Raw genomic sequence first — 13,670 nt, 5'->3', positions numbered from 1 at the left:
TCGGGAAGATGCCCCTAATACTATATTACAATATTATAATATTATGTAAATTTGTATAGTCAGTGTTTTTCTCTACATAAATATACACACTCTCAATGTGCAGTCTGTAAACTCAATTTTCTGTAGAGAAAGGCAGCTTTCTAAAATGTAATGGAGTTCAACTGAAATGTGGAAGTATTATTTTATATTGTGTAGATAGGGCCTGTGTGTGTTAATACTAAACATATGATAAACCTTCCATCTGATTGGTTACGGCGATGTTCGGTTAGTCCACCTCCTTGGTTAGATCATGATCATTACATTTGCCGCTTCACGTGTTTGTCGTGTATTATGTAAACGTTTATGCATGTTCTGCTTGTGCAATATTTGCTGCGTGTGTGTATTTGTGTGTGTGAGTGCGCTCGTCTGTTGTGTGTTCAGCACATACTGTAAATGTCTGTGGGGGGGGTCAGAGATCAAGGGGAGCAGGTGTGTGTGTGAGTCTTGTCTTTCAAGGGGTGCAGGTGTGTGTGTGTAAATGTGTGTGTGCGAGTGTGTGTCAAGGGGAGCAGGTGTGTCTGTGTGGTGTGCTCACTCGGGCAGATAATGGGTACATATGGACGGAGAGAGACAGAGAGAGAGAGAAAGAGAGAGCGAGAGAGAGAGAGCAAGAGAAACAAGTGACATACGCATAAGTGCAAAATGCACATACACAGAAAGGCCCCTTATTCTGTGTGTGTGTGTGTGTGTGTGTGTGTGTGAGAGTGAGTGAATGGTGAGACAATTGAACTGGATAAAAATAGTTGGTATTAGAATAACAAAGGGTATTTATGATGACAACGATAAGCACAACGCTATGTCTTACAAAACCAGCGGACCAGTAGCAGTGACAGTCTTTGAAACACAAAACTTGACTTCATTTATTCTTTTTAAGTTTCATTTTTTATGGCCGTGTGTTAGCATAGCTGCTGTCAGCCTCTCGAACATTTTTGCAACTTTTTTGAGATGAGAAAAGAGGCAGCTGTCAAAGGCGGTGAAGAGGCAATGATCGCAAGAGCAAGACTGGTGATGAACTAGTCAATTTGTTCGGCTATATAGATGGAAATGAGAGAGAGCGAGAGAGAGAGAGAGAAAGAGAACGAGAGTAATTGTCAACTATTTAAAATTGACACAGAGGCAAGTGATGGGAGAAAGAGAGCGAGAGAGAGAGAGAGGAAGAGCAGTGAAGCAGCAGAGATAGAGGAAAAATGGAGAAATGAGGAGGGCTAGATTGATAGAGGAAGGAGGAGTGTGCAAGGCTGAAAATGAACTTGTCCTGTGCTGGAGAGCCAATGGAGGAGGTGACAGCTATATGGATTAGAAAGGCGAGAGTGGGAGGGAGAAGGGAACAAGGGCTAAGGGGGCCGACAGCTGAGGAGGGCGAATGAGAGCAGATACCGTGGGGAGGGTGATTGTTAATTTGTATGGAGAGATGAAGGCGGAGGAAGATGAGAGAAAGGAAGCGGGGAGGAGAGGAGAAGGCTCCGCGTGACTTTTGATGTGCATTAAGAAGGCAAAGCCAAGGAAGGAGAGGGGAGAAGAGGCAAGGCGTAGCAGGACGAGGGATTTGGTGATGATGAGGCGGCGGAGGAGGAGGAGGAGAAGCGATATGAAGAAGACAAAACAGGACTAGAAGAGGAGAAACAGCGGGGAGAGAGGGAAGGAGGAAAGGAGGTCATGTTGCAAGGGAAGGGACAATTCAGCTGAGATCAGGCACTGACAGCAAACACTGGATGGCTGTGTGTGTGTGTGTGTGTGTGTGTGTGTGTGTGTGTGTGTGTGTGTGTTCATCATCTTGTGGGATCCAAATGTGCCCACAAGAATAGAGCAGTGGATAGGGAAGTGGTCAGGCCCAATTTTCTGGGCCTCAATGAGACTGCTAATGGAAAGTTTTTATTTTTAGGGGCAAATGTTCAAAGTAGAGCGGGAGCAAGGTTAGAGTTAGGGTCAATGTGTGTGTACGTGTGTGTGTGTGTGGAGGGGGTGGAGAAAGAAGAAGAGGGTGAGAGACATGCTGAAAAGACAGAGAGGCAGCTGATGAGAGGGACTGATGATCTGATTGGTTCCCTTCTCTGTCCATTTTCTGGAGCAGCCAATCGAAAAATGAGATAAGGTGTGTCAAGTTATCAAAGTATCAAATGTAAAGAAATATGAATACACACACACACTATTTTTTTCCAATGACTGTGGCTATACAAATACAGACTGGAGGGTGCAGGGAAAAGTCACTGAAAGCACATTTAAAGCTTTAGTCCACAACATACATGTACATTGTGTGCTGGTGAGAAATAACGTATAAAACAATCTATAGCCTACCGTGTGTGTGTGTGCACGTGTGTGTATGGAAATGACATTTTACAGCAGAGTGCTTAGTGTTGCAGCGATAGCATCTCTCTCCAGTCTTTATCATTAAGCAGATAACAGCGCCACGGACTTGAGTTTGTGCCGCAGCTCATTACAGTCTGCGGTGCGGTTCACAGTGAAGTTCAGCTCACTTAAGTTCACTTCGAGTTCAGTTTGAGTGACTACTCAATGTTTCTGATATATCTTGAAGGTCTCACACTCTCTGTTTACTGCGTATGACTTCCTGTTGCCCCTGTACCGTGTGTGCCAGCATGCGCTTGTTATTAATATATCAGTGCTCCAGTGTCATCTAATTCCTAGTCTGATTCCTCCACAGTTATTTTTCTTGGCGCTTGAAGTAATTCTGATTCAGACTTTAGAGCCCCAAACCCAAATTTTATTCATTCATATTCATCTAGACATATTCACATTTATTCTGCAAGACTTTGGTTTGCATGTATTTAGCAAGCCACCATAACTCAAAATTCAGTGCCGGTTTTACAAAACTTCAGCTGTAAAAAATGCATGTAAAATTCAGGTTCAGCTGTTATATAATGCATGTTTTAATACGTCCTTAACAAGCACAAGACATTTATTTGAGACTGAAACATGTATTTGAATCAGTATGTCAAAATATAAATCTGTAGTGGGACAGCAGTGTTTCATCATATTAGAAATATGGGCCTTGAAGGAAGTCAAAATTCAATATAAGTACTACTTTTTTCACTATACTATGAGAACCATCAACTGTAGTACTACTAGAACTACCAGCTATACTATCATTGGTTGCACTAGCAGAACCATTAAATGCTAGCATGTATGATTTTTATACAAGAAGAGTCTTACTGTCTTACTGATACAAGTTAGAATTGTTTTTGTAATTCAGTTTTCTATCATTTATCCCATCAATTAATCGAGTAATCGGATAAGGAAAACAAGTACAACTGTATTTATTCAAGTCTCTTACCGAAAACTAACTGCAGCAGTACTATAGCTATGCACAGTAGTACTATAAATACAGTTCCACCGACTGTTTTACTACCAGAACTATTGACTATTGTAGTAGCAAAATACCACTCACTACAGTACGACCAGAATTATCGACTGTCGAGTAGGAAAGTGCAGCTCAAAGCTGCACACCGCTACACACAGGACGATCTTAAAACATTACGTTTTCAAAAGCATTGATGTCTCCTCACATCACACAGCCTCATACAGGAGAGAATCCACTCCTGGAACATAACCAATCTATAGTCTTGCGAGGTCGTGGCTGAGGCACGCTGCAGCTCAGCACATTTCCTCATTGGACTTTAGTTTGGAAACGGCCGGCTAACCAGCGACGACAGCCCCACTTTTCTAATCTTCAGCACCATAAGAACCAGTGACGGCGGTTATATAAGAACTACGACTGTCAGACTATTAGAGGGAATCAGGGTGTAACGTATTTTCGACTGTAGGGTCATATGATGGATGGATAAATTATTGGATTAAGGACTGCCACCCTTGGCTAAGCCCCCCCTCCATCCCCATCCTTCTTCCATCCTTCTCCACCCCTCCTCGCTCTCTCCATCTCAATCCTTCTCCACCCCTCCATCTCGTCCACTCATCTCTTTCTCCTTTCCTGTCTCTTCTGCCCCCCTCCTCCCTTTTTCCACAGTTTCTCCTCTCTTTTTTGTCTCTTCTTCCTCTACTCATCCTCCTCCCTGCTTCCCCCGTCCTCCACTTCGCCCTTCTTCTCTCATCCCTTCACTTTTTACTCTCCTCATCCTCTGTCCCTCCTCCTCCTCCTCCTCTCTCTCTCTCTCCTTCAGTCAGAATCATATTTCCACGCCCTGCTGGTTTTCTCCAGCAGAATAAAGAGCTACTAATAGAATTATAGTCAGTCACATCAGAACACAGTCTTTAGCACATCACACACACACATGCACGCACGCACACACACGGTGCACACACAACTTGACTGTGCACATGCATGTATGTGTGTGTCTGGATGTGCGTGTGTGCACATGAAGACTTATCATTACTCCAAGAGACAGGCAGACAGAGAGAGAGAGACGGTCAGACAGACAGATTAAAGAGCTCAGTATTAAAGTTCAACTCTACTCTAATCTTCACTCACCCACGCACGCAGTGCATGCACACACACACACACACTCACAAAATACACACACTGGCACAGTGGGGTGTACCCTGTGAGAGGGGCAGGCAGTGTGAGATAAACTGATCACACAGCAGTACAATATGCTGAAAGTGATTATGTGTGTGTGTACTTGTGTGAGTGTGTGTGTGTGTGTGTGTGTGTGTGTGTGTGTGTGTGTGTGTATGAGTGATAGAAAGGGAGAGAGAGAGAGAATGACATGCAGCTGCAGTCATGAAGCAGATTCAACTCACAGTGGAGTACATGGCAGAGAGAAAAGCAGGAAATGTGCGTGCGTGCGTGCCTGCGTGCGTGCGTGCCTGCGTGCGTGCGTGCGTGCGTGCGTGCGTGCGTGCGTGCGTGCGTGTGAGCGACAATGAGAGAGTTTTTCCCCCTTTATTAGAGAGGCATCATGGGGCAGTTTTGGATGTAGTATGTGTGTGTGTGTGTGTGTGTGTGTGTGTGTGTGTGTGTGCGCCTCAAAGTTGCTGTCAGCCAGTAACTGCTCTAAAAAATAACACAAAGCCAAGAAACTTCAAAAGCCAACCAGACATGATGAGTTATGCAGAAATCAGAGCTGCAGCCAAGCAATGTGATTGGTCAAGGCTGCTTTCCTACTATGGTGATAGTTCCCATGAGGCACGGCTGCGGTTCCCATGAAGCTCGGCTTCATCCCATACCAGTCAACCTCACTGTTGTACTCATTATCACTATAAAGAATGCTCTCAGTATTGTTTTAAATGTATTTGTTATTTTAATGACACTTAGTTTTTAGTTCATGGTAGTTTATGGTCAGCACAGTTTAGAAGAAAGCCTTAAAATGTGCAACATTACTGTAGAAATCCAGCTGGGCCTCTTAATGACTACCTTTAATAAATGAGATGTAAGAAATGGACTGTCTAATCAGTAAAACTGATGGAGGAGCAAAGGAACAAAGGCAAAGAACAAAAAAACACTCATGTTGTATTTTTTATACGATTTGCATAAAGATGTTCCTTGCTGTCACACTGAGTGTAATGGTGAGGCAACAGTGTGAAGCCCAGTGGAGTGCCATCAGCAACGTCAAAACACCCACAATGACAGAAGCGTAGAGATGGAAATAGAAATGTGTGTGTACTTTCTTCTATTTCCTCTTACATAGCAGTATGCACAAAACCAGGAGTAAAAAAACAAGCGACAACTAAGAAGCTTCCTGCATAACACAAGATCTGAATAACCTACACGCCTCGAGGGTGGCCTTGACCTTTCACATTGCTTAGGTGAAGCTATAGATATTATACAATAGAGAGTGGGAGAACAGGAGGGGGGGTGGGGTGGGGTCAAAGGTCATAAGGTGGATTTGAAGCTGTAACATCACATGTTAAAGGTAGAGTGAGTAGGATTTGCTGGTTGTGGTTTGTAACATTCAGAGATAGCCCCTTTTTGATTCCTAAGTTGGTGATGGAATTAAATGACAACCCAAAATATAAAACAATCCCTCACCATCCTAGGAAAATTAAATCAGCCCATCAGTGCCTTGTCCCACAGAAATCAGGCCAACTCCGTGTCGCTCTTCATCCTCATCCTCTCCTCAGTGCTCCTTCAGTGGATGAAGGCCAAACACAGATTCACTCTGGTTGTGCGTGAGTCCTGTTTTTAGTCTTTTAGTCTTTAGTGTTTTTATTGTCAAATGTTTATGATGTTTTACTAACATGGACGCCCTCTGTTTTGCTGCAAAACAAATCTTCGTACGGGTACAAATAAACTCACCTGAACCTGAACCTGAACCTGGAATGAGCTTTGTCTGCTTGGGGTTTCGCCTCACTATGTTTCCTTTTTTCTTGCTGCTGTGTCCGCCGTTTTCGTAGCTTCTGCACACTGTTATTGGCTGGGAGCTACATACCCACTGCCCAAAGGTTGACGCCCAGAAAATCTCAGCAAATCAAGAAAATCCAGGCTGAGAGCAGGGTCTCTGCAGTTACACACACCACCACACACTTCTAGTGGGTCAGAGGAATGATTTTGAATCAGTATGTCAGTCTATACATTGGAATATTTTTTTTTTTTTTTTTTTAGGAATATCCTACTCATTCTACCTTTAAAAGTGAGGCAGTCAGCCACTGAGCAAGTGTGCTTCAGTTGTTTAAATCAAGCTTGACTCTGGTCCAGCATTTCCCTCTCACTATGATTTAGCACCAAAACATGCAGCATGTGATATAACTGCCTCTGGCTTGCATGTTTTCCTTTTTCTGTGTGCATGTTTATGTGTGTGTGAGTGTGCAGAAGACAGTTACCAGTCCACAGGATCTGATGTAAGACCCTCAGGCTGCCATGTAGTGTGAGCACATATGTATAAACTTATCGCCCAGAAGTGAGAGGAATGGGATTGGAGAGGATATTGTAACAGCGCTGTAATCTTACTAAGCATACTAGATAAGTCCTTCTCTCTTCCTCTTCTCTCTGACTCTCTCTCTCTTCCTCTCCCTCTCTCTGGCACTCCTTCTCCTTATCTGTTGTCACACTACACAGGTTAGATTTACTTATAGAGCTCCTTGTAGATATTTCCCTCAGTGGCTTTGCGTTCGGTGGGATTTGCAAATTTAATTTGGGAAATTTTATTTGGAGTAATGTGATTCTGGCGCGTGTTGTCTGAAGGTTTTGCTATATTGATATGCATGGCACCATCACTGCTGGGATTAGGTTAGGATTAGCTTTTCCTTTACCATCAAGGTTAACTCTGCTAGAACCATGTATTTAAAGTGACAAAATTTGTCCTTTTTTTAATGGCTTGTTCGCCTTGTTGGTGACCATCATTGAACCAAACGGTGCTGTTTGCTTTCAGTACACTTTGAAAAGGATGTGTGTTTTTCCAGCACATGCGTCTGTCTTGTTTGAGACCATGCATGTGTGTTCCTGTTAAGCATAATTTATGTTAATAGCAACAAAGGTTGACATCAAAGTAACGTGTGTGTGTGTTGTCTTAAATAAGAGGATGGCACGTGGTTTTTCAGAGTGCATTATCTAGGGTGAGCGCTTTTGTGGAATCCTTGTTCAGATGTCAGAGGAAAGGGGCTGAGAGGATATTATAACTGTCTGTAATCTGGCTAAGCATACAGTAAGGGATAATCCGCTGTCTCTTACTCTTACTCACTCTTAGTCTTATTCTTACAATTTGTCTGTGTGTAATCTCACCGAGATTACTGTAATTCTGTCTCGTTTCTCTTTAATATTAGTCCTTTCTTTTACTCTCTCTTTGTTCCCAGCAGTCACATAGTCCTGTGCACGCTGAGCAAGGTTTGCATTGTAATAAATTGATCTGGGTCCCACATCAGCGGAGCATTCTCGTACCCTTCCCATGTTGGGACCCACCACCACCCACAACTCATTCTTCTCTTATTGATTAAACATTTGACATTTCTAAGCCACTCATTGCAGAGAATGGGGAATTTGCTGCTGTTTTTTGGTTTGTGTGGGTGTGGGTATTGTTGTAAATTTTTTAAAATTGCCAAATTAACACTAACGGTGGCTTCAAACTAAACAAGTCATGGTATCGCAGTGTTTTTCAGACAGTTGCCCAGATAAATTAACATCTGCCGAGGCAAATTTTAGGTTTGGAATGATTCTGAGTGCTGTGATGGAAAAAGCTGGCATTCATACCAGGCATTTCTCACTGATGCACTTTTCCAATAAGCAATATTTAACACTGATAAACACTGAAAATGTGTTTGTAATCTACAATGGCCATCATTCATTGTGCATGATGCAGCTCATGAGTGGTGCTGTGTCTACGCTGAGATGAACTGAATAGACAGGTACTATTTGAATTGTAGTATAGACAGTTTATTGAGCAGTAAACCTGCATGGAATTAAAGCTGGAAGCGATGATGTGTTTTATTTGTATCTCTGTTAATCACATGGGAATATATTAGTCAGCTAAAGTTACTCTTTTAGCTGATGTTTCCCTCATCAGTCTATTCTGGAGTGAGAGACTTCAGTGCCTGAGAAATATGAGATACTGGGCTCGCTAATTGAAATGTCAACAACAATCAGAGCACCCTTGAAGCCGGTAAAGTAAATTGCCAAACTGTGGGAAAAACTGTATCAATTTCAAGGAACCATGGGTAATGTCTTTAAGTCAGCAAGTGAGTCACTTACACTCTGAAGTAAGTGATTTCAGACTAATCGACTGCTAAGTTGTGTCGTATGCTCATTTTTTGTTCTCTTTTCTTTCCTCTCCCTCCCTCTCTTGTCCACTCCAGGCTCCGACTACTCTCCCCCTCCCCCTTTGCCTCCCCCACCTCCCCCCAACCTGACCAACGAGCACAGTGGCGGCGGCAGCCATGCCGACCATGGCGGAGGAGGAGGAGGAGGAGGCGGGGTCAACCACGGGGTGGGCGTGGTGGGCCTGGCCCCAGAGCACATCCCCACGCCGGGCGCAGCCCTGAGCTGGCAGGCGGCCATCGACGCCGCACGGCAGGCCAAGATGATGGGCAACGCGGCGTCGGGCGGAGGGGCGGGGCTTGGGTCGGGAGGGGGCGGGCCCATCTCCACGGCCAGCTCCACGCAGAGGAAGAGGCAGCACTACAGCTCCAAGCCCAAGAAACAGGCCACGACGGCAGCCACGAGGCCGCCACGAGCCCTGCTCTGCCTCACGCTCAAGAACCCCATCCGCAGGGCCTGCATCAGCATCGTAGAGTGGAAGTATCCTTTATTTAACCTCTGCTGACGTGTGTGTGTGTGTGTGTGTGTGTGTACTGATGATGTCTGCTTCTCAAGGTATAAACAGCACATTGAAATGGATTCACTGCTGAACAATCTGAAAGATCACTCCATTTTTTCCCACAACTTAGGCATTTTTTCTGAGTTGCACCTTCTGGTTTTAGCTGCTTTGATTTAAAACTTTAAAACAGCCAGACGACATTTTAAAATGCATTGTGTAAAACTGAGGGTCAGAAAGGACCATTTAGACTCAACTGACAAAACATGGGGAATAAGCACAATATGAATAATGTAGACTCGACCACCATTTTTTTGTCATTTGAAATGGTCCTCATTGTCCAACCATCAAGTCAACCATCAAATTCAATGTTTATTCCACTTTTTCTTTCTTTAAGTCAGACAGTTTAGGGGAAAAAAAGTCAGAAATGTTGTAAGTTTTGCTTTGGATTTACTTTGTTTGATTGAAAACTCATCAGGTTCGAGGTCAGATGGTGTTCAAGTCTGATGATTTAGGAAGTCAGTTGTCTTCATTACTTTAAAATCAAACAAATAACACCAAAATGGTTTTCACAGATAATTCCTTATGTGCAATCGTGACTGATGCACCTGAGACTGAACGCTCTGCCATTCAAGAATGAACAGGAATCGTGACAAACAGAGCTAAATACATGAAAAGATTATGATGGATGGATGGATGGATGGATGGGTGGATGGGTGGATGCGAGAAGAGCAGCTAAGGCTCTGAGAAAATAAGGGTAGCTTGACAAAGGTGAGGAGTGGTGTGTGAAGGGATGAAGGGAGGGATGAAAGAGGTGAAGAAAAGGCTAAAGATGAGTCATACATTTCCCCAAAGGGTGGAAATCTCCTATCAGCCCCCCTTCCCTCCATCCTTCCTTCTGTCTGTTGTCCTCTTCTCCCCCTTCTTCTCCTTTCTCACTGTTCTCAAATCCCTCTTTCCTCTCTTTTATTCCTTTCTTCCCCTGTTTTTTTTTTTATCTCAATCAGTCTCTTTTCTGTCCTCTGGCTCTCAATCTCTGTGATTCTCTCCTCTCCACACTCTCATCTTAATCCTTTTCCCCTTTCTTTATCTATCCCTCTCTTTTTCTCTCTGTGTTTCTCTCCTCTCTTTCATCTTTCATTCTTTTTTTCACTGTCTCGCAGGAGGATAAAACACATTGTGTCATTTTCATCCCTCTTTCACACCTCACCCCAGGATATGTCTCTCTCGCTCTTTCTCTAACACCAGTCATCATTTTCTCCCCGGCTTTATTCCTGTCTCTATCCTTTTTTCCCCTCAGTCTATCCTTCTCCTCCAGCTCTCTCCCAGTGTCTATCCTCCTTCTTTCCCTCTTCCACTCCCTCTATCCCTCCAAATCCCTTCTCTCTCCCTCTTTCTCTTTTCATCTATTCTTCCATCCGTCCTTCCGTTCTGCCCTCCCTCTCCTCCGGAGTGAGTTTTTTTTTTTTTTCTAATCTGCCAAACATAATGACTTGGTTTTCCCTCCGGGGACAGAGAGAAAGAGGGAAAGAAAGAGAGAGAGAGAGAGAGACAGTGTGCAAGAGAAGGAAACACAGACAGAGAGAGATGGAGACAGGGAGAGACAGGGAGAAAGTGACAGAAATGGTCAGTGTCACGGTCGAAGTGATCCATTATAGGCAGAGGTCCACATGAGCATCGACTCAAGCCAGAGTGCCAAATCACCCGCTGTCCTGAGAGAGAGAGGGAGAGAAGGAGAGAGAGAAGGAGAGAGGAGGGTGAAATATGGAGGAAGAGCGTTTGGGAATTGAGGGTTGGGAATATGTGGAGGATGGGAGTAGAGTTAGAGATGGGAGTAGAAATGATGGAGCACAGCAGCGGACAGGGGAGAAAGGGATGGAGGCATGGGAGGATGGAAAAGGTAAACAAGGCAAATGAGAGAGGAGGGAATGAGTGAGAGAAAAGAGGAGAAGGCAGTGAGGATGAGGGACTGGGGAGGCAGGAAAAGAGAAAGGAGGAGAGGGAGTGTTGTGAGAAGAGGGGGGGGCTGTTAGGAAAAGAAAGGCAAAGAGGGAAAAGAGGTTGCCAGAGAGAGAGAGCTGGGTATTGATTGATTTGGTGGTGCACTATTCTCTCGAGACAGACACGTGACTCCTCTGCTTCCAAACGCTTCTGCCTACCTGTCTGTATTTTTGCATGCCTGAAGCGGATATAGGAAGTGAAAGCAGCAATCTGATCATTTCCCCACATCTGCTTTGCACTCGCATAAATAATTCCCACTAATAAAACGACTTCTCGAAGCCTCGCAAACGATAGCCCTGACAGACCTCCCCGATTTGCTTGGGCTTCTGTTTTTACTGGATAGCAGAATGTTTGTGTATCGAAATGTGGAAATACGGATTGAATGCTATTACTGTTACATGCTATTAAATTTGTAAAGGCCAATAAGATGAATCACAAATTCCTCTTCAAATTCTGAGATGAGAGCAGTGTGTCGTCACAGCTTCTGGTTGTGCTGAGGTTTTAAAGGGCTGCAGCACACACTCCCTCTGGATTTGAGAGACCAGCGGCATACAAGGCAAAATGCAGAGGCTGAGAAACACCGTCTTATCAAGTGATGATCGTCTCATTAGTTTGTAGTAATGGCAGAAATGCCTCGGTGTTACCATGAGGATCAGTTATGGGTGTTACATCTGGCACCTTTAACTCTCCTATCCAGCTGTTCTGATGCTCAAAGAAAGAGGGGAAAAAAGTGTGAAGCAGCCCTCGGGGTCACTGGAACGATCTCACTCGATGATTGATGAACGTTCAGATCATTACCCACAATTCACAGCAGTTCATCTAAATGACGATGGAGGGATGAAAAAAAAAAAACAGAAAAGGGGAAAAGTGACAGGATCCATGCCAGAAAAAATGCTGTGAAAAGAGCAGAAGTGTAGCAAAATATTAGTTATTAAATTTGATCCTTCACTTGATTTAAAATCTGCTGTCGGCTTTTCTGTGTGTGACTGTTCACCTGTCTGCCTGCCTGTCTGTCTGCCTGTTTAAGCATTGATCTGTCTGTCTTTCTGCCCAAGTTCTACTTTGGGATGCCCTCTATAATTGCAGTTTTGAACCATTTCTCTGTGTGTGTGTGTGTGTGTGTGTGTGTGTGTGTGTAGGCTTACTGTACGTACCAGAGAATGTGGATGAGTGTTCTTTATATATGTACATGTTCTATATATGTTCACAGATATGCCTTGATTTGTTGTTTGTACTCTACCGGCTGTGTTTGTGTCTATGGTGACGAGTGTGAAGGTGTGTGTGTGTGTGTGTGTGTGTGTGTCCTGTATTTTGTGAGCGCCTCTGTCTCTAGAGATAGCAGATCCCAAATCTTCCTCTCCTTCCTCCTCTGTTACCATGACAACAGCTACTTCTCTCAACAGGTCGATGGGGCCTGTCTGTGATCACACACACACACACACACACACACACACACACACAGAGAGAGAGAGAGACACGGAATGCAGAGCACACACAAACACACTTGGAGCACACACACATGCTCACAGGTGATAGATACAGTGTTTAAAAACACACACAGCGGCACGCTCATTCATATACACACTCAAACACACAAACACACACACACACACATACACGCATACTGTAATTATAGCATTTAAGCCTTACCTGCACACTGCAAGGTCAACAGGAGAGACAAGGAGAGAGTGAGGGCAGGCATCTGTCTAACTGCCGTCCTCTCTATGTGAAATCACACGGTTTTGGGACGGTGTCACCGAGTTCACTCACATACACACACACACACCATATGCCACATCGGGTCACATAATGGGTAACGGACTGTTTGCATGTATTTTCATTCCAGTCAGGAATAATCTTGCGTTTGCTGATAAACAGAACACTCTCAGCACAATGCAGCGAATGGGATCCAGCGTATACAGAGTGTTTACCTCACGGTGGCAGATAATATCAGAATATCCCAGGTTTCTTATTCAGGTTTCTTAGGATAAGAGATTATCTGCGTTATTGTAAACTGGAGTTTATATGAGCCGACTTGCCGAATACAGAGCACCTCAGACCATGACAGGATATTGGCTTGTATATGAGAGCGCTCACAGTTCGCCAGAAGCACACACAGCTGGTTAGATAGCTAGTTAAAATGCTCTAGTTATGTGATAGATTTCACACCATCTTAGATAGTAATACCCTGATTAATGCTGCATTATGCCAGCTACATGCCAAAGCAGCTATTTATGCCCTTTTGTACTACACAGCACGGGGCAATTTTGATTTATGGTTTAGCCCATGTGCTACACTGCATACATCCTCTCCTTTGTACCCAAACTTTTCCAAAGTACGCCATACTTCAATGTGCGTTTCATATTTTCCAGGCAGTTGTTTGTCTCTGTTTATTTTGTTACAATACAAAAATCAACTTGAGGAGACTTGAAAATTGTTTGAGGTAGGTAATCCATCACGGTCCACATCCTGCCC

The 13,670-nt window shown here is 44.0% G+C and overlaps 1 protein-coding gene across 1 annotated transcript in view; it reads left to right on the top strand.

Annotated features, from left to right (window-relative positions):
- Positions 1–13,670, top strand: part of cacna1c (calcium channel, voltage-dependent, L type, alpha 1C subunit) — a 239,468-nt gene that overhangs the window by 66,470 nt on the left and 159,328 nt on the right. Inside the window, exon 2 of the mRNA XM_030046392.1 lies at positions 8,737–9,178. Within this exon, the coding sequence (XP_029902252.1) occupies positions 8,737–9,178 (442 nt within the window). The remainder of the gene's footprint in view (positions 1–8,736; positions 9,179–13,670) is intronic.

The sequence above is a fragment of the Myripristis murdjan genome, chromosome 23 (assembly GCF_902150065.1).
Source record: "Myripristis murdjan chromosome 23, fMyrMur1.1, whole genome shotgun sequence".
In the NCBI taxonomy this organism is placed as follows: domain Eukaryota; kingdom Metazoa; phylum Chordata; class Actinopteri; order Holocentriformes; family Holocentridae; genus Myripristis; species Myripristis murdjan.
Note: the sequence above shows the minus strand (reverse complement) of the source record. Positions and strands in the feature narration are given on the sequence as shown.